General features: G+C 38.5%; 1 protein-coding gene across 2 annotated transcripts; it reads right to left on the bottom strand.

The window, feature by feature from the left end:
* Positions 1-211: 211 nt before the first annotated feature.
* On the bottom strand, positions 212-18,335 carry nectin1a (nectin cell adhesion molecule 1a). Of its 2 annotated transcripts, XM_039778468.1 has the most exons (11): positions 17,903-18,335; positions 6,222-6,334; positions 5,025-5,283; positions 3,558-3,675; positions 3,117-3,298; positions 2,904-3,021; positions 2,275-2,426; positions 2,024-2,156; positions 1,867-1,930; positions 1,414-1,552; positions 1,173-1,285 (listed from the first exon to the last, which is right to left on the bottom strand). In XM_039778468.1, the coding sequence occupies exons 1-10, from the start codon at positions 17,952-17,954 to the stop codon at positions 1,457-1,459; spliced, it is 1,287 nt and encodes a 428-aa protein (XP_039634402.1). In that variant the 5' UTR covers positions 17,955-18,335; the 3' UTR covers positions 1,173-1,285; positions 1,414-1,456. The 2 variants fall into 2 exon arrangements, with proteins under 2 accessions (XP_039634401.1, XP_039634402.1); XM_039778467.1 differs by lacking the exon at positions 1,414-1,552 and having other exon boundaries at positions 212-1,285; positions 17,903-18,333.
* Between the last annotated feature and the right edge of the window lie 167 nt (positions 18,336-18,502).

Genomic DNA, 18,502 nt, shown 5'->3' with positions numbered 1-18,502 from the left:
AAACCTTTCATAGCAATCTATCAAATACTTAAGTTATTTCAATCCGGACCAAAATGGTGGACTGAACAACAAACATGTCTTCATCTGTGCTGTGGAAATAAAGGCCTAAAAATGGCCTAAAAAAATAAAAAAAATAGCCTATATATTCAGAATAAAGAAAGAGAAGAAGTGTTTGTATGGTTTTGTGTTTTTCAGTCACTGTTGATACAAGTTTACATGATCAATTTTTATTTAAATGCTAAAAATTGAAGGCTTGTCCAACAACCAGTGTCAATGAATACTATAATCCACAGATACCACAAATAAAAACATACATTTCACATACCAACAAAATTGTTCAGTAAATAAAAATGTTTTTTTTAAAGATTTTTTTCTTTGCAAGAAAAACATAAACAATACAAAATGCCAGCACAGTAAATAAGAACAGGAGGTAAAACCAAAAGGTGAGGTCTGCTGTTTCTCAGTAAATGGATTGTCAGTGAGTATGATGCAGGATAAAGAGAGTGGGCATTAGAGATAAAATAGGAAATTATAATCTTTTTTTTTCCTTTCTTTTTTTTTTACAAAATGATACCATAGAGGATAAAGTAAGGGATCAACCACATTGGACATCAAGAGATAATCCAATGAAATGTAATACATCCATGCATATACATTTTTCAAATGACAGTCAAATCATCTTAAACTTGACATTCCTCTATTCTAAACACCTAAAACATGGTTCAACAGTCTTCCCTTTTCAAATAATAGATAACACAATAAAAGAGAAAATGTTTCAAAACTGGACTTAATTCCAAGTCCAACAATAAAAGCTGCATTGTTCTTTGACCTCCAGTGCTGTCCACAATGATGCAAGGTTAACCACATTTTCCCAGCCTTCTCTTAGGAAAGGTTAGAGTTTATATTGCGTCATTTCATCTGAGCTCGCTTTACAGGTTTTAGTTTTTGACGAAGTGTCGGTTCAGACGTACTGCTCTTTGGGAAAAGTGTACGCCACCACTCCCGGGGGAGGTGAAGCCAGGCCTGATACCGAGGGGTACTTAAAGATGGCCGTGGTGTGTGAAGGAGGAAGAGGAGGAGAGGAGGTGTTTTTTGGCGTGTTGGTGCCACTGCTGCTGGTTGCAGTGGTTGGTTGTGAGGAGTTATAGGGGTGTTGGGGCAAAAATGAGAGAGGAGGCTTGATGGGAGGGGAGTAGGGCTCTGGGTAGTCCTCTTTGTTGCAGGCCAGTCTGTAGCTTACATAATCAGCTGTGTTTGGAAGCTCTTCATAAAACCGCCCTGGGTGCTGTGGAGAAATGAGAGACACATTAAAGATGTATCAAAATTAGAAACAATACACATACTCCCTACCAGATATACTGATCGTGCACACTGTGTAGTATGTACTTAAGGGTACCCTGTAAAGTTACTGACCTCCTAGTAGTGCTAGTATGGACTGTCTCTGTTCCCTTAACGGTCAGCACTGTTCAGACGGTTTGGAACTGGCCAACATGGCAAGTTCACATTCATGCAAAGCACTCCCTGAGCAAATCCTCTGATCACACAGATTCCTCTAAAATGAAGTGATTTTAGCAAACATTTTGCAGTTATAAATGCTGTTATAACCGAGCCTTTACATACATTCTTATACATAACAAAGTACAGAGCTTCCAATACGTTCCACATAAAGAACAGTGTAATGATAGCTAGAGAGTACAGTGCATATATTCTAACATCTATATCTAAATCACAGCTGATCTCTAGTAAGAGCTGCATAGAATCTCGCTGCAAATGCCGTGATAATAAACAAGTTAATGCACAAAATCTCCACTTAAGCCTACTGGCAACTCTTTGAACATGTGATTACAAACACAACACAAAGGTTACCTGGATATCATCTGCTGGTCTTTTCCTTAATGGTTGGGACAGTTTTCTGGACGGAGTGTCATTTCTGATCAAAGAGAATAAAAGTTAGACGATTAGGATGGTAATAGAGGATACAAAGCATGTTGGGACAATAGAGGGCTAATGACTGTATACATACGAGGAGTCGCCTTTTCTACTTCTTATTTTGAGCACCAGGACTGTGACAGTAATGCCCATGAGCACTCCAGCAGCCAGTAATAAGGCGACTACGCTGATGACATCACCCGTTGCTATCTGCGGTAGAGGCTTTTCTACAGAAAAAACACACAAACATCAATAAAAAATCAAAAAGACACATTCTTTGTTCACAGTAGCTTTGGGGTACAGTAAGTGTCAAATCAAATGACCCCAGACTCCAGGTAAACGTACCTGTAATGCTGACCTCCACAGAGCCCGATCGTGTCCCGATGCTGTTGGTTGCATCACACACATAGGTGCCTTGCAGGTCGTACGTGACCGGCCCTTTAAGGGTAAGGACGTTGTCTCGGATCTCAGCATTGCTCGGTAAGGAGCCATTACTCCTGCAAAAAATACAGAAAATAAAACTTAAAAAAGAAGTGCACACAAGTTGTGAAACTAAGAGTCTCATCAATCAACATTTTGTCCATGTGAATAACTTTCATTTAAACATGCAGTGCCCTAAACATTTGCGACCTCTGCTTGTTTGTTTTATGATCTACTCAAACACAGGATAGGCACAATTTCCACATAAAAATGTGTACTTTTGGAGAAATTCTGTGACTTATCCCATTTCAACAAGACAGTATTAACAAAACAGAACAGACAAAAACAAAGGAAAGCAGATGGTGTGTCGTTTGGCTTACGTGTACGTTTGTTGGCAGTAGAAAAGAAAAGTAAACTTGATATTTGCATGTAGAATGAGCAAACAAATGTTGCTCGGAGGGATAGACCACAACCTCCTTGATCCATTGTAATAAGGTGATCTTACTTTGAATAGTAAATTTGAGTGAAACATAAACAAACAGAGTTGTACTCACAGTCTCCACTGATACAGAGAGACGGCCGGGTTGGCATCAGCTTGGCAGGTCAGCTGGACATTCTCTCGGTTCAGGTACCAGTTTCCATCAAACCCATCCACTGAAACGTCTGGCTCATCTGGTACAAAAACGAACACAAACAAATAACAGAAAGTGAGCTTGTAATAGTGTTAATATTTTACCTGTATAGTTATGAGCTTGAAAAAGACTTACACTGAATATCGAGGGTGACGCTGTCAGTGAAGACCTCCTCGTTATAGGTGGTGACGCAGGTGAGCGTCTCCTTGTGTGTTTCTCTGCTGGGCACCAAAATGTAGTCACTCTGGACAGTGAACGTACCGTCTGAGTTCCTGTACTCCCGGTTGGTCACTTCTCCCGGCACCCTCGTCTCCCACCTACTCAGATCAATGTGGAATCAGGGTCACGACATAGAGATACATCACTGTAGGCTGACTTGTAGTTAAGTGGGAGTTAAACAACTAAGGCAAACAAGGTCAGTACACATGCTGTAATAAAACTTTAAAAAGGGAGGGTGAAAAGAGAGAAAATACCCGTCCACTAAAGCACAAAGCACATATATACACAGTGTGTATATATGTGCTTTAGTGGACGGGTAGTACACACTCACACACACACACACACACACACACACACCTGATCGTACTGGGTGGTTTTCCATTGGCAGAGATGCAGGTGGCCACCGGTGTTTTCACATTGGATGAACGAGCCACCAGCGTCGGCGTGGACAGAGTCATCTGAGTTGTTGGGCGAACTGTGTGAATGAAAATAAACACAAGCATTGAGTTAATCTAGCATAGCATGTTTTTAAAGCATGATAATATTGTATAATGTTTAACTTACGGCAGCCTATTCAAAGGGCAGACAGGTAAAAGCTATAACTTGACTCTACAGAAAATATGAACAGCAGTCACCTCATTAATAACTTCTTGTTGAAGTTAATTCTTGTCCTTGGAAACAGTAGTTTGATAAAAAAATAAATAAAAAAAAATCCTAAACAATTTCCTCAAAGCAGAACATTGCTAAATCAATGAGTGGGATTACCTTATGTGTCATTCAACACCTTAAAGGAAGAGTTAGGCATTTTGGGAAATTTGCTTTATGCCGAGAGTTAAATGAGAAGATCGAACCACTCTTGTGTGTGTACGCTCAGTAGGCGATTTAAGTGGGGATGCCATCCCCCTTGTCAGCAAAATGACCAAGATGCATGCCCACTATGTACAATATGTAATTTTCTGCCACTAGCTGTCTCCATGCAGGTCTCTCAATCAAAACACAGACTTTTTGATGATGAACGTGCAGTTGTATGGGATCATAGGAGTTGTTGTTTTCACAACCACAATTGCCGATGAAAATGTATCTGTTTACAGACTAGTTAAGGTATTAAAGTTGTTTTCACATTACATTTAGTAACATCTATTAATCTTATGTCATTTTAATGAAATAGCTGCAGTGTTTCCCACATAACTTAATTACTTAGATTCTATTTGGGGTGGTAGCTGACAGGTTAGCATGCAAGCAAGCTAACAAAACCCCAGTATCACAAAATATTTTACATGTCGGTGTTATCTCTCAGCTTTTTCTGCACCGGGGGAAAGGGGTTTGTGGTACCCCCCCGTCGCTGGGAGACTTAATTCGCCAGTGGGGGTGAGGGTTGAACATTGATGGAAACATTTAAGATAATATACAAATAAATAAAATACATAACATATGTGTAGTCATTGTTAGACATTTTAATGCAGAAATATTACGTATTATATATTTCTCTGACTAAGGGTTTGTGCAAGTTATCACAAACTCTATGGCCCCGACCATGGCTCTGAAATAGCAGTAGCCTAAATGGGCTGTGTATTTATAAATGCATGGCGCTGTCCGTGGTGCTGAAGTAGCAGACAGATTTTCAATTGCGACTTCCTGTCCTTCTGTCAGTTTCGTCTTGGATCTTTTATATTCTCTTAACTATATAGTTAGGTGGGTGGTTTTCTTAGCTTATCATAAAGACTGGAAACAAGGGGAAACTGCTGAGGTTTACATGCCTTTACATTTAACATCTCCATCATATGTATTTTACTTGAGGATAAGATCATCACAAATCTGCCTTACCATAGACAGTGAGGTTTACAGAGTTTTCTCGGTTCCCTGCAGGGAACGTGGTGTATTCACAGATGTAGGTGAACTCGTCAGAAAGGCGGAGCGAGGAAAAAGTGATGGTGGTGTCTTCCAGAGTCGGAGTCCGCCGCCTCACTGCTGCATTCTTGAAAGTGACACGGTCTCTGTAGGGCGGGGCCACAGACACACCCAGGGAGGGATTTGCGATTGCCACGTTCTGTTTAGTGCCATTCACCAGTTTCTGCCATGTTACCTTAAGAAAGAAGGATATATTCAAATTGAAGAAGTAAATGATGAGGGGAAGTGTAAAAGAGCTCTGATATGAACCATACAACTGTTATATTAGTTATGCAATTTTGAGTAGGCAATGGTTTTAGCCAATTAACTAAGAGGCATATTGCATATTTATCATTATTAATTTCCATTTTCAAAAGCAAACCACAAGAATGGCAGCCAGTGGTTTACGTTATTGCATTATGGGATTCATTATTGTTAAGTGGTAATGCAGTTCAGAGCAGGGACTTTTCTTAATTGTAATGCTTTACTGAAATAAAAATGACTTCCTGGATGAATTTGGAAATTGTAGCCAGTAATAAATAATATAGTTAATTGAGTTATACAGGCAAAACTGCTGGAATGGTCCCTTATAGTGATTTCGAAAGAAAAATGTATTGTTTTAAAATATCTGTTCACATTCAAATTAGGGCTGTCAAGCGATTAATTTTTTTAATCTCCTTTCACAGAGACTGGCTAATAACAAGGTTTTTTAGATAAGCAGAACATGTTTACATGCACTGAAGTAAACTGGTCACTGTCGAATATTTGAATCAGATTTCTCACTTACCACATGCTTGAACCACAACTGGCTGATTCTAACTATATTAATGATGATGCTGCAACCTGAATAGTTTCTTTGGCCGATTGGGGGCAAATGAAATAAGTTGTGACCGCAACATTGACATACCATAAACTTTTATGTTGATATGGCAAAAGTTGTCAGTAAACCAAGTCTCCACCTGATGAATGTAAGTTTAATATTCACTAGCTGTGTTTTTGGTCTCTACCAACTTCTAAGGGAAATATCTGTCTCTTTTGATGCCAAATGTGTCCTGGGTATGAATGATATTATTTGTATTTTATGTTTCAATCTGATTACACATGGGTGTAATCCACAGGTGGACGACTGAATACCTGTGAGATTTTGACAGGCGGAGAGCTGTTGATGAACCGACAACGGAGATCCACCTTTGAGCCGACATACCCCCACTTCCCATCATCCATTTCCACAGTCTGGCCATTCTTTCCTGGATGAGAAACACAAGAGGTAAAGACATTAACACACTTTCACCCGTGTACACACAAATACACACAAGTTAACAGCATCAGACTGACATGCTCTTAGCGGTTCACTGTCAGCAGCATGATGGGCTGAGCTCAGCTGTCAAAGGTAATCCATTTCAGCAGCGTGAGAGGTGAGCTGAGGTCAAAGGTTGTGGATTAGAGTGAGGTATAAATAAGCACAATTTGTTTGGTTACTGTTCCCACTGACTTTTTGATCCCCTTCAACAACTCCACAGCATGTAAACTGGTTCACTATGTGAGTCACGTGTGTTTACTTGTGTTTGTCAGATAACTTTAAATGACATCCTGTTTAATCAGGTCGGTTCATAAAGAATAAATGTGTTATTCATGATGCAGGATGAGGAATAATGATGGTACACTGAACAAAACAGCTCAGAACAATGGTTGCTCTCATTCTCATACACACACACACACACACACACACACACACAACACACACACACCACACACACACACACACACACACACACACACACACACACACACACACAGACAAACCTTTCATGCTAAATATCCATCAATGTACCTCAGTCACAGCCATCTTTGATTAAAATATCAAAAGTCTTACCATCGGTATTATTACGATATCCATTACTAACTTTTTTATGAAGAAATCATTTATTTATTTTTTTATAGTTAATCAATTTAAAATCCCCTCTTCCTCTTCACGTGCCAGCAGCTTAATAGTAGGCCTATATATAATATAATAATATATATAATAAAAGATAAGTGCTCAAGAGATGGAAATGCATCCAGACATGCCAACCGCTGCCAATTTATTTGTCATGAGAAGAATAACTTTGCCTTAAAGTTCTACAGATATAAATGATCTCACCATCAAGTAATCAGTTTCGATTACTTTGTGTGTTTCTTTCCTTTACAGGGGAAAAGACAACATTTAACCTATTTCATCAACATGTATCTTGAAACATTTACTTGAAATGGGCTGTTTTACAAAAGCAGAATTTATAAATCCAGGATAACTGATAAAGTGAGGCTTAACCTAGTCTAATCTGTGCATCCTGGCTTGGTGCGTTTCATGATGGCCAAGCCAAGCTGAGGAGGAGCGACTAAATTGTGCCAGGCTGAAGTAATTCGGATATGCACGGCTTTCCTTAACAGACCGTGAGGTCGATTACAGATTTACTGATGCTACAATGGAGAATACGCATTGTACATACTTTATACAGAGTAAGCAACAGCTTCTTGTGGAAGTATGATAATGTGAAACACATTATTTGTAAAAAAGAAAAAAAGAAACACGGCCGCTGTAATGAAACAGCGAGAGAAAGCGTGGCAGACGATCGCAAACCGACTGAATGCGTTACTAATAGCCTACAAATTTCCATGCACACTATACACATGAATGTAACAAAGTATATTCATCAGTTATTTCCCCCCAGCAAAATATAAGGTCAAAAACCATTTGGGTGTCCTCTCCCTGTTGTTACATGAATGTACAGTAGCCTACAACACTATATAATTACTGGTCCAGTGAACTAAGTCTATAATTTAGGAGGATTGTACAATTAGGATATGTTCTTAAAATTGCAAAATCCTCCCAAATTATAGTCCCAGTTTACTGGACAACACAAATTGTGTGCTAAGAATGCCAAATACAATGCACATGGAAGAGGAAGAGGAACAAGCATGACCCTTTATTGTTAAAGAATTCTAAGTTTCTAATTATCTCAACAACTGCTGTAATATTTTCATCAAACTTCTAACAACAATATGAACAGCAGTCTTCATACAGCAATATAACAGTAACAATGTCGCATGAATAATTATAAAAAATAATGGCCACATCTTTAAATAATAACAGTACTTAATGCAGGCTGATAATAATAAGGTAAAAACCGAGTCAAGGCTAAATTGAGCCAGGATAACTGGGAAATCCCGGCTTAATCCGCTATCTAGGTTTTGTGAAATAGCCCGGTAAATACAGACTCATAATAACAAAACAAAATCTTTGTAACATATAATCAACATACACATTGACTTCTTAAATGATGGTCATGTCATTTTATTTACCTCCCAAGATCTATTTGGAATCCTCTTTTAAAAAAAGACAATTGTCACCCCAAAGTAAGCATCTTATTTCCCAACAGGAAATGAAAGACAAATATAGAGTAGGTTAATGTAAGTGTGTGTGTGTGTGTGTGTGTGTGTGTGTGTGTGTGTGTGTGTGTGTGTGTGTGTGTGTGTGTGTGTGTGTGTGTGTGTGTGTGTGTGTGTGTGTGTGTGTGTGTGTGTGTGTGACAAACCAGCAAAAAATGTTGGTCACTCTATAAATGTCATTATTGAAACAGCAATTTCTGACATTACTGTAAAGCAAGTCCTACTCTAGCTGGTTACTTTTACCTTTCTCAAACATGTAATGCCACAAACCAGATGACTGGAAATTGTAATACATGAATACAATGCTGAATTAGACATTGTGAATGTAACCCATACCCAGGGGTGATTTCCATGTTTGAAGTATTGTATTTTTTTAAACATATAAACGAGGGGCCATTGTTCATGGTTCATTATGTAATCCAATATTTCCATGTTATTAATGGATGAATATTGATCGTTCCATCAGTTTTCTAGTCTAGTATCTATCACAGAGTCTAACAATCAAAAACACCCCAGGCTAACAGCGCTGACATCAAAACTAAAGCTGTTCATCTCTCTGACAATGTCCTCTTGTTAACCAGGAAGTAATGCTTTAACCCATTTACAGTATTTTGGTATCCTACAGTTATATTTCTGTCAGAGCTGTGTAAGAGCTTCATTAATAGCACATAAATAATATATTTATATAACCTAAGAATAACGATTTTTTTTTACATACCAATATTTTTTGTGGCGATTTTCTAGAGGTTTGTTGAACTTAATGTGCACAGACTGAAATCAAGCAGGGGTCAGTGCTACTTTTGTTCTGACATGTTATCATATTTTTTCATGTTTTCCTGTAGTTAAGTATAAACTGTAATACATTATTTTCCTTGTTCTCTTTTCCAACTGGACACAATATTTGAAGTAGGCTAAAAGTTACATGCAGCGTATAGTTGAACAGTTTTGAGACTGCACTCTTAAATGCCCCAAAACAACGTTACATTTAAATTAACAACTGCCAGCTGGCGGGTTGCATTTTGGGTAATGTACGTGGCAGGTTTTGAAAAAAGGAGGAATGTGTGAAATAATAGTGTGTTTTTTCTGCTGCATCAATTTCTTTTCTTTCTTTTTTTTTAATTGTCCATCCTGAGTCCAACAATGTTATAGAAGTGCAATACTAAATCGTTCAATTGTTTAATTTGGATGACTTGACATCCAAAATTCCTGACAACACCATCACTTTATGTAGTTATTTCTGAATGACATACTAAAAACCTTCAACAATGAGCTGTGCAAGAACAGAAAGCCAATCAGCTCTGAAATACAGAGAAGAATGAAGGTCTTTGCAAATCTCACAAACAGTTGGATTCATGTACTTATAAATTACAATGAATTAAAAGTATTATTACTTGAAGCGGTCTTAAGACTCTGACACACCAACCCGACGGAATACAATGAAGCGACGCCGACTTCAGCGTACGTTCTGCGAGTGTGCGAGACATAATACGTCTCCATAACAGCAGGCAGCGCTAATCTGTATTGTTGCCCAAAAAATTAAAACCGGCAGCTAATTGGACGAACGCATCACGTGGGTCTGGCTTCTCACGAATTTCAAAACCAACCATAATGGTGGCTCGTTCGGAATACGATCTAGTATTTTACGAAAATCGTTCACCGAAACGTATTTCTGAAAACATTTTAAGCGAGAAATAGGCCGTGCAGTTGCTGAATCTGAATTTCAGATCGATGGTCAGTTTAAAAGATTTTCCTCAGATTTTGAGAGGCGTTCGTCACACTCATCCCGTTCGTCATTTCCGGTAATTGGTCATTGAGTCTGACTGCCCACTGGCCGATTCAACAAGTTAAATCGGCCCAAATGAACGCCGACGGCTCCTCCAACTGACGACGGCACGGAACACACCAAACAGACTCGGGTCACCGACCTCGCCAGACTGTCCGACGGCCGATAATCGGGTTGGTGTGTCAGCGCCTTTAAAGTTTAGTTCTGACAACAGTAAACGAACGCTATAAACAATACTGTTTATTCTGCGAAGCTTGAATGTCACTCTGTGCTCTGCAATAGGTTTGCTCTGGTGCCACCTAAGACCTGCTTGAAATAATATGTTGATGATTTCACCGGTTTCATAGGTTACATTGAGCTATAAAACCGGCATCTCATTCATAACCACAATAATTCAAATTCAACTGTTGGTAAACTGAATTATGAGATTTAGTTCAAATTGATTTATGAAACAAAAGATTTACAAATTCCCAGAAAAAAAGGCACAGCATGTTAGTGTGCTTATCTAGTTTCCCATCACCTAAATGATGAAAACACGATTAGAATAGAATGATTAGAGTGTATTAATTCCCTACTTTATTATATTTGTTTTGGCTTGTCTCATAATATAAATCTGCAGAAAAAGCATTTAATATGCAAACATGTATTTTGTAAATGGTTCATTTGTGCATGTTCTATGCATGCAAACACGCACGCAAAATCTTCAAAATACAGATAGACCTCTGCACTGCTGACAATCATCAAAAATATGACCAACATCATCACATGATGTCAAGTACAAACCTGAGCCACATTTTTTTGTTATATTAATACGTTTAATAGTTTTGTATTAGAGAAGGAGTTCACTGCGCCACACGTGCCCACTTTTTAAACCATTGTGTGTGTTTGTGTGGGTCATTGGAGGGAGGGAAGAGAGCCAGCAGTGGGAGTAGATTACAGCATTTAGGATATTAAAGTGCATCTGCACCATAGTACATTTGCTGCTGTACATGAGGCTAACAATTATAAAAATGTTTTTGCGGAAGTATTTTATAGATTAAGTTCTAAGAAATTTGTTTATGCAGGTTTTTAAAACTCCATACCTATAAGAAAGACATTCAGTGGTTTAAGGTTTTTTCACCAGTAATAATGTTGTCAAGATAAACATTTAAAAAGTGTTTTTCTAAAATGTATCAAATGCTTCATAGAAGTATCTTGTTTATGTCTGATTCTGACTATGCCATAATACTACAACAATACACTTGTGTGATTCATGTTAAACAGAGAATTTTATTTAAGAGAAGATTTGCTGTTTTCTGTGATAATTTGTGGCAGAAATGTATGATGACATCTCTTAAAGGAATAGTTTTCTTTTCTTTTGGGAAAGACGCTGAAAAGACTGATACCACCCTCACGTCAGTAGGATAAATTTGTAGTTAGAGCCAGCATCTGCTAGCTTAGCTTAGCACAAAGACTGGAAACAGGTCGCCTGGCTCTTTCCAACATTAACATAATTTGCATATTAGCAAGAGTGGTATTAACCCCTCATCCATCTTATATCCATAGTCAATGTGGAAAAACATAAAAACATGCTCAGTAAATACAGAAAAGCCACAAGTCAGTTTGTAATATTTTTATCGCTTTAGTACTATTATCACATAGTTGTACAAAAGCGATAAAAAAACTGTCAAATGTATCAAAATACTTTTACTCATTTCTAAACCCTATCCTTTACACACACACACACACATACACACACGCACACACTCACACATACATACTGAGAGTCCCCCCTGAGTAATATTGCTGAGCTGATTAGGGGCTTTAGGTAAGGGCAGAATAGACAGACAGCCTACCTTTCTGACACAAACACCCCCACCCCCACTCTACTACTACTACTACTACTACTACACACACACACACACACACACACACACACACACACACACACACACACACGCACCCAGACACTTTCATATCTTGTTGGTCCCACATCTCTTTCACCTTCCTCTTTTCTGCTGTGTCTATTCCAAGTCCATTCACATTCTTCTATTGTTTAGACAATAGGAAATTATCTCACCAGCCCACTGGCAAGAGACGACCATGGGAACGTAACAAAACAATAGCGATATTGTTTCATACTTGAATGGGCAACATGCAAAAACAGCAAGAGCATCACAGCGTGGTGTTGGGCTTTTTCTTTCACATCCTGAATGGATATCCTCCATCATTCTCATTATGTGACGAGCCATTTGTAACCTTTTGTCGTATTGTGTGAGAGTTCAACAGAGGGTCAGTGAAAGGTTTTGCTGTAGGCTTTTTGGTAAAGGGTTTACAGATTTGGGCAAACACCAATAACAAAATAAAAGATATGATACTTTTTTCCCCTTAATTAAACAGAAAATCCTCAAGAGTGCTGGTCACTCAGATACAAGAGTACAGCAACCTAAATGGCAGTAACAACTCAAGAGCTGTTACAATAATAAAGATCATCACATTCAACTGCAAACTAGATCTACATTTAGCAACAAGAAAGGCCACAGATACTAAAAAACTACACTGGATCATTGGAAGTACATTTTCAGGATAATTGTGTGTTGCCGTTCTCAAACTGTTCACTACTGAAACAACAAATGCTGCTTCATGCTGAATATGGCAAGTAAAGATTTACAAAGAAGATGTTTACGGCATTTACTCCCTAACTAGGACTTTTTGGACCGATTGGTGGGGATGATGGACGAAGTACACACGGCAATACACTGGTAAAATCAAATTACGTTTAACCATGTATCCAGCTAATTCAAATAGCGTGGGTTACTGTACTGTGTGAACAGCTAACTCTGTTTAATATTGTATGTGGTGTTTTCTTTTGCAGGGTGCAAATGTTCCACTATAACAAGTTCCTTCCCGAGACTATTTTGCAGAACCACCGTCGCTGCGTACGGAGCTGAAGACGATTGTGATTGGTTTGAAGAACTGCAAACAACCCAGAGCGTTTATTTCTCCTATCGCAGAATGTACACTGTAACAAATTTCCCCATTAAATTACAGTAAAGATCTGGCAGCTACATTTACCTGCTCTTTACTGTAGTTTTACAGTGTGCTTACTGTAATTTATAACAACAGTTTATTACTGTAAAAACTTTTACGGTACTGTGCTGTATAAATAAGCTTTACAGTAAAATACTGGCAACTAACAGTTACCTGCTCTTTACGGTAATTCTACAGTGTACCTACCTACTTTTTTATGGTCCTCTGCTGTATAAATAGAAAGTTTTACGGTAAGATGATGTCATCTGTTTGTTTGCCATTATACTGTTATTTCAGTGTTCCTATCTCCATTATCAACGTATTACTATAACATGCATTTTAAAAGTACTATTGAATGTGATCTTCACAGTATAACACGGCTAACACAACACTGGCTGTATTAGGCATTTATTTAAGCCAATGAACAATCAAACACAACTCATACATATAAAGATAATGACATTTGGGAAAAATCCATTAAAACATTACTCAGGCTTATATTGCCATATTAAAATACATTTGTTAAAAAAACACATTAAGATACAACATGTCATTTAATAGAACAACAAATCAACAGCTGGTCTGGAACTGCACAATTTGACTGAACAGAACTTAACTGAAAAACATGAACATCTTGTGTGGCGATGGGTTGTCGACTACATGAATCCCCACTCAAAGTCCAATATGTTTTTGTTGAGGGTTGCCATATGGGGATTCACACTAGCTGCCTTTTTATGGACCAGGCTCCCGTCCTCTTTGACACCACCTTCCCCTGGGTTGCCTTTGTTTAACTGTCGGGGTTGATTCCAAGGAAGCGCATAAAATGTAATAACAGAGAAAGCTTGTAAGATATCAGGTTTGGTGGGTTAGGATTATTTACACTTAATACAGAACCACATCATATTCACTAAATAAACATTCAACAATGTTTTCTCATGAAAATGACCTCTGTGTCTTATAATCATGAGAAAATTATATAACTTGTAGAAATTATTTTATAATAATGAGCAACTAAATATAACTACAACAGACAAGTTGTTAACATTATGACAGTATTTGAGTCGTTTACTTCAAATTCATTTTGAACCATTAGGAGACATTGGTGGTTTTGAAGCAATGGATAACTTTGCAAGCAGTGTTAAGCAGACAGATTTTTAGGACTTTGGTCTTACTAAACTACAAATATAAAATACAAACAAGAATGCTATTCTTAAATTATTTTAGAACAGTATTTGCATCTAAAATAAATATAGTAAAAATAATGTTCTGACATCAAATGATAATTCCATATACTAATACATGTACCAATGCATCCCGATTTGTCACAACAAGGACGAAATAAAAGCAAATTAAACAACTGGTACGACACTGGTAACACAGTTTAGCTAGCCTACTAGCTAACAATAACTTAACAACCAGTTAATACAATGCAAATTCAACCCACAATGACAAACCAGGGTACAGCTGCATTTGATAAGAACACAAATACCTTGTTAAATTACCTTTAGCAGCAGGATGGCTGAGGATGTGCGATGTGTAGTATGTGAGCCAAGTAGGTGACAACCTCTGTGGTGGTCCAGCAGAGTCCCTCACAATCAGGGAAAAATATCTCTCATTTCTCTCTTTCTCTTCTTATTTTTTGTACTTCTTTGTATTAAATCTCTGGTGTAACATTATATTTTTCCACGAAGTGGTGGGGACTTGATGCCAATGTATACCGTTAAATTGTACAGCCAAATGCCAAATGCCTCAACATTAAGAGTATTCCACTGTATTTAGGAAGAATGGCCAATTACTGTAAGAAAAACCCTGTATTTTTACGGTAATTTGTTACAGTATCTGTGGTGTAGCCAGACCTTACTCCACAGCACTGTCGAGATAGGTCTGGCATTGCGAGATTACAAAAAAACTGACCTCATGCGACAGACGAGAAAATGAAAAAACAGAGAGAGAAAGATTAACTGTTTAATCTTAAAGCCATCAAATCTGTGATTGATCGGGGATTACACACTGGGTTTGTGTCTTTGGCCTTGTGACTTACAATATAGGGAAACCTGAAGCACAGTAAAGGCCAACTGACACACAGACACACAAAAACGCACACAATGCTTGGACTAAAACCTCACTGTTGCATAACTATGTGCAGCCTGAAAGTGACAGAGGTTTAACTGGTACACCACTACCTGTGACTATTTTCCATAGCAGCTATTTTTTGTTGTTGCTCTAAACCAATATATTGCAGTGTGAAAGCAAAGAACAGCTTTACCAACAATGGAAACTGACTCTTGGCCAAATTATGTGTGCTGCTCTCAATTTTTTTTGCCTGATTGAAATGGTGAAAACACTTTTTCTCCCTTCATTTTCGGCTAAATCGATTATAATCTCTCATTGTTTTTGATTGGGATCTGTGTGCACACGCATGGATACGTGTGCATGTTTGTGTGGATGTGTAATCTCTGTGGCACTGCAGGAACGTGGAGTGTGCAGTTGGCCAGTGTTCAGCGGGCAGCTCACAGGATTATGATGACTGTTGCTGCTGCGTCTGTGTTTTGGGACATGAGAGGAGAATAAAAACCTAAGAGAGAGAGAGAGGAGATAGATAGAAATATAGAATATCTCAACTGATGGAGAGACAATAAAGGGGAAAAAAAGACTTTAAATTGGCCGACTTTGGAGAGGGAGGTGGAGAATGAAGAGACAAACAAAAGAGGAAATGGACAGAAGGTCTGAGTGCTTGTGCTGGATTATTTCTGTGGGGTAGCGTCTGTGTGTTCCAGCTGCAGACAGTGGATTATGCAAAAAATTCATGAGGATGCCTGTCTGTCAGTCTCAGCCTGTGTGTCTTTCTGTAGTGGAGAACTGCAAACTTACATGTGAAAACATACCAGTGATTGCCTGTCACAGCACTCACATCAACCTGCCGGGGCACCCAACAGATTCTGACAGACTCTGAGTCTGAAGTGTTCTGAGTCTGCACCAGCCAGTATAAGACACACACACACACACACACTGCAGCAACAGTCAGCAGGCTAGGACTTGGCAGCTATCATGTTGTTATACCCTTCCTGCTCCCTGTGAAGCTCTAATCCACTGCTCTGTCCTTCAACATGACAATCCCACACATGGCGTGGCCTCACACTTAGTAAAAACACATACACACATGTATGCACACCAGCAAATTACTGCTCAACTATAGCACATGGGGGGTTTACCACTAACTTAGTGAAAAAAGCAATCACAGCAGCTAAACACATCCATATGCTGCCACAATGACTTTTGTCATTATATATACATGTATATATATATATATATATATTATTTTATTACACAGCCACAAGTCTACTGTTAGCTATATGGCCCCAGCTTAGTGTGGTTACACAGCTGCAACTGTTACAATGAGGCAAGAGTTGGTCCATACATTCATTCATGCATTCATTCATTCATTCATTCATTCATTCATTCATTCATTTATTTATTCATTAATTTGCGTGCGTGCGTGCGCACACACATACACGCACACACACACACACGCACGCACACAAACACGCACACATGCAAACACGCACACACACACATAACACTGTAAGATGTGGGGATACATCTGCAGGGACGGCTACATATCAGTGTGATCACCCCCAGTGAACCTGCCAGGCGAGTTTAGTTGACAACTGTATATGAGCTTGTTGAAATGGTCTGATTTGACTTCTGCATTGATCAGGAGTAAATGACTAAATGATAAACTTAATTTAGTTGCAGAGAATACATCAGATAGTACTGTCAGAGGTGCATTGATGAAAGTTAAAATGAAAATGAATAAATCTATAGCAAACAGTATATAAAGAAATAACTTAATTTTAACAATCACAAGCAGGCACCCCTTACATTGAGTTTATAAATTGTAACTAATGGCTTATAAAATAGTTGAGAAATTGAGAAAATAGTAATATTACTGATACTTCACAGATTAGTCGTAATAAGAACTCTGTTATAAGGTTGTGAAAAATCTTACTAACATCACAACTTGGCAGCCCAAACGTTGTTCATATAAATGGCTTATAGATCTATAAAACAATAGTAAATGTTTTATTAATAATTACTTAATCAATGAAAACACATTAACCCTTTATCAAGAGTGACTCCTAGCTTTTAATTTTACTACCTGTAGCCTACTGGGTGGTGATAAGTCTTTAAATAAGCACTTATATGATATGTAACAATAATGTAAAATATACAAGACGCTATTAACACTGTATATTCATATAAATACAAAATGATTTATCAAATAAAAGCATAAATTAAAAACATGTTTTAAACGGCCAAGCTCATAACGATACAGGATACGGTTATGAAGCAACCACCAATTTAAAATGCAAACATTAGCCTATGTTTTATAGCCTATGATGATTTTTCTACTTTAACTGTATCCGTGTTCCTCTAGACTACTTTTCGACTCCTCGCTGTGTCTGTACCTCCTTCTTTGTGATTGGTAGGCTATAGATTAGATACAGAGAAAGTATGTATTATAGCAGGACTCGCATCACCAGTGTCACATCACTAATATTTATTTAACAGTGCTGAGAAATGCAGAGCAGCCTACCTGGAATGAGACAAGTTGTTATCAGGAATATCCAAAGTCCAGTGCTGTCCATGCCCAAACCACCTTTGCCAGCTTCTCGCTGTGGTTAAATTCTCAGGATGCACTTGTTTTACGCCTCCTGCCTCCCAGGCTGAACACACGGCAGCGGGTTCAGCTTCAGGTCTGTTTGTCAGGGTCCAGTCAGGTTTCCATGTATGCGACAAACACACTCCTCTAATTCACAAAACAAAGATTTGTCAAACTTAATTCCGCACCCTGTGGCACTTTTTCTTTCTCCCACTATAATTCCAACTTCCCTGTGGGAGGTAGCAGAGCTGGTTCAGTCTCTGTCCGGCTGAGGCTTGGCGGGGATAAAGCAGCTTAACGCGTGGGCAGATTATTTCCGAGATAGCCTACCCCCAGTCCCGACCGGCAACTTTCTATCACTGTGAGGGCTGAGCTGAGTGAGCAAGCTGCCGGGCAGCTAGTGTGCTCATTTAGTTAAAAAAAAAAAAATAGCCGCAGTCAGGGTATTTTAAATCAGCAGACTCAATAGATGCAATTAGGGGCCCAGACAGGGACGTACATGATACAGGAATTAGCTCCCAGTGGCTCTAGCCC

The sequence above is a fragment of the Perca fluviatilis genome, chromosome 16, assembly GCF_010015445.1.
Source record: "Perca fluviatilis chromosome 16, GENO_Pfluv_1.0, whole genome shotgun sequence".
Classification (NCBI taxonomy): Eukaryota; Metazoa; Chordata; class Actinopteri; order Perciformes; family Percidae; genus Perca; species Perca fluviatilis.
This window is presented reverse-complemented; position numbering and strand designations above follow the sequence as displayed.

Bases quoted from the DNA above. Each gene is read 5' to 3' on its own strand.
- nectin1a (XM_039778467.1), bottom strand. From the start codon at position 17,954: ATGGACAGCACTGGACTTTGGATATTCCTGATAACAACTTGTCTCATT. The intron at 3,022-3,116 runs GTAAGTCTTTTT...TTTTTGTACCAG, and splicing joins CGTCACCCTCGATATTCAGT to ATGAGCCAGACGTTTCAGTG. The intron at 1,931-2,023 runs GTATGTATACAG...CTCTTTGATCAG, and splicing joins AGTAGAAAAGGCGACTCCTC to AAATGACACTCCGTCCAGAA.